Source organism: Meleagris gallopavo, unplaced genomic scaffold, assembly GCF_000146605.3.
Source record: "Meleagris gallopavo isolate NT-WF06-2002-E0010 breed Aviagen turkey brand Nicholas breeding stock unplaced genomic scaffold, Turkey_5.1 ChrUn_random_7180001854171, whole genome shotgun sequence".
NCBI lineage: Eukaryota > Metazoa > Chordata > Aves > Galliformes > Phasianidae > Meleagris > Meleagris gallopavo.
In genome coordinates this window covers 1-1,544 of record NW_011120642.1, presented here as the reverse complement: position 1 = coordinate 1,544, position 1,544 = coordinate 1, and the positions used below count along the sequence as shown (strand labels likewise).

At 65.0% G+C, this 1,544-nt stretch overlaps 1 protein-coding gene across 1 annotated transcript; it reads right to left on the bottom strand.

The window, feature by feature from the left end:
• Positions 1 to 18: 18 nt before the first annotated feature.
• Positions 19 to 1,495, bottom strand: LOC104915828 (piwi-like protein 2; the record flags this gene model as incomplete). Its single annotated transcript, XM_010726754.3, has 6 exons — positions 1,341 to 1,495; positions 1,091 to 1,208; positions 873 to 997; positions 717 to 797; positions 306 to 419; positions 19 to 207 (listed from the first exon to the last, which is right to left on the bottom strand). Coding segments are annotated over exons 2-6 (593 nt in total), but the record flags the coding sequence as incomplete, so codon positions are not given.
• Positions 1,496 to 1,544: the final 49 nt, after the last annotated feature.

The window sequence follows — 1,544 nt, the reverse complement described above, 5'->3', positions numbered from 1 at the left end:
GCCCCCCACCGTCCCCACCTGTAGTAATCCACAAAGGTGATCTCCTCCCCGCTGCCCAACGTGACGCTGTCCCTGGGGGTCTTCTCCCAGTCGATGTCATCGATGCGGTACGTGCGGTTGTTGTAGCGGGTGAGCACCGTGCTGCCCACCAGCTGCTTGGCGCACTCGTCGTGGAAGCTGCTGGGGCTCTGCTTGCAGATGGAGTGCCTGCGTGGAAGGGAGAGGGGACGGCCCCGAATCCCACAGCCCCCGGAGCACGGGGAACCCCCCCGCCCCGAGCCTCCCGCCCCTTTCTCCCCTCTCACATTAAAGCCAGCACGGATTCGCTCCGGATGATCCTATGGACGGTGTCCACCATCAGGAAGAGCCCGCCGTCCTTTTTGCGGATGCTGACGGAGTAACCCGGCCAAATCTGCAGCCTGCAGCCGAGGGAAGCAGCGCAGAGCACAGCTCAGCCCCGGCAGCGCAGCACAGCCACCCCTACGGCCACCCCCACAGCCAGGCTATCGCCCTGCTGGCACTGGGGTAACGCATCTCCCTTGGCAAAGGCCTCGCTTTCACAACCGCAGGCACTGGGATGGGTGCAGCGACCCGGGCAGAAACCCGCCATGCCCCGCAGCGCTCCTGGGAATCCTTTTGGCCCCACAGCTGCAGGCAGAAGGACTGGGGTGGCCCCACTGCAGCAGCAGCCAAAGCAAAGCACGTCCCGCACCCACCTGTACCGCTGCAGCACGTTGGCGTTGGACAGGTCGTAGAAATTCCTTCCCACCAGCTTCATGTCCAGGATCCTCATGGCTCTACGGAGGAGCAGCACAAGGCCGTCGGGCCCCGGGCACAAGGAGCAGCCCAGGAAGGCACCCGCTGCGCCTCACCTGCGGAACACCACGTTGTAGAAGGGGATGCAGAGGTCGGAGCTCGGCTCCAGCACTTTGGTGATCTGGATGGTGATGCTGATCTCCTCCCCGTCCGTCCTCCTGAGCGCCTTCAGGCTGAGCGGCTGCGGGTGGGACGGGGCTCAGCACTCACCCACGTGGGGGATCCCGGCGTCCCCACGTTGGGGGACGAGAGCCGGGAGCAGCGGCAGCCCCACCTGAGGCAGCAGGATGGGCAGGAAGAGGATGGAGCCGTCAAACGCCGTCACGTCTCCCGTCACCGCCCGCTGCTCCTTCAGCATGGCAAAGCGAGCGCTCCTGCACTCCACCTCGGGGCTGGGGGACGCGGGGAGGCAGCACCGCATCAGCCCTGCACCCCAAACCCACCCCCACGATGGCTCAGGGGATCCCACACAGGGGGACGGGCGGGGTTCTAGCAGAGCTACCAATTAACAGCACCTTAATTACCTGAAGGTGACGTGGTACTGATAGACGGCGTCGTTCTGGCAATGGATCTGCACCAAATTCAGCCCCACGGGCACAGCCGTTCCCTTCGGCTTCGTAGTGGGGGCTCTAAGAGAGACCAACAGGGAGGTGGGGAGCCCACAGCTCAGCCCACAGCTCAGCCCCCCACAGCTCAGCCCACAGCTCAGCCCCCCAAAGCTCAGTCCC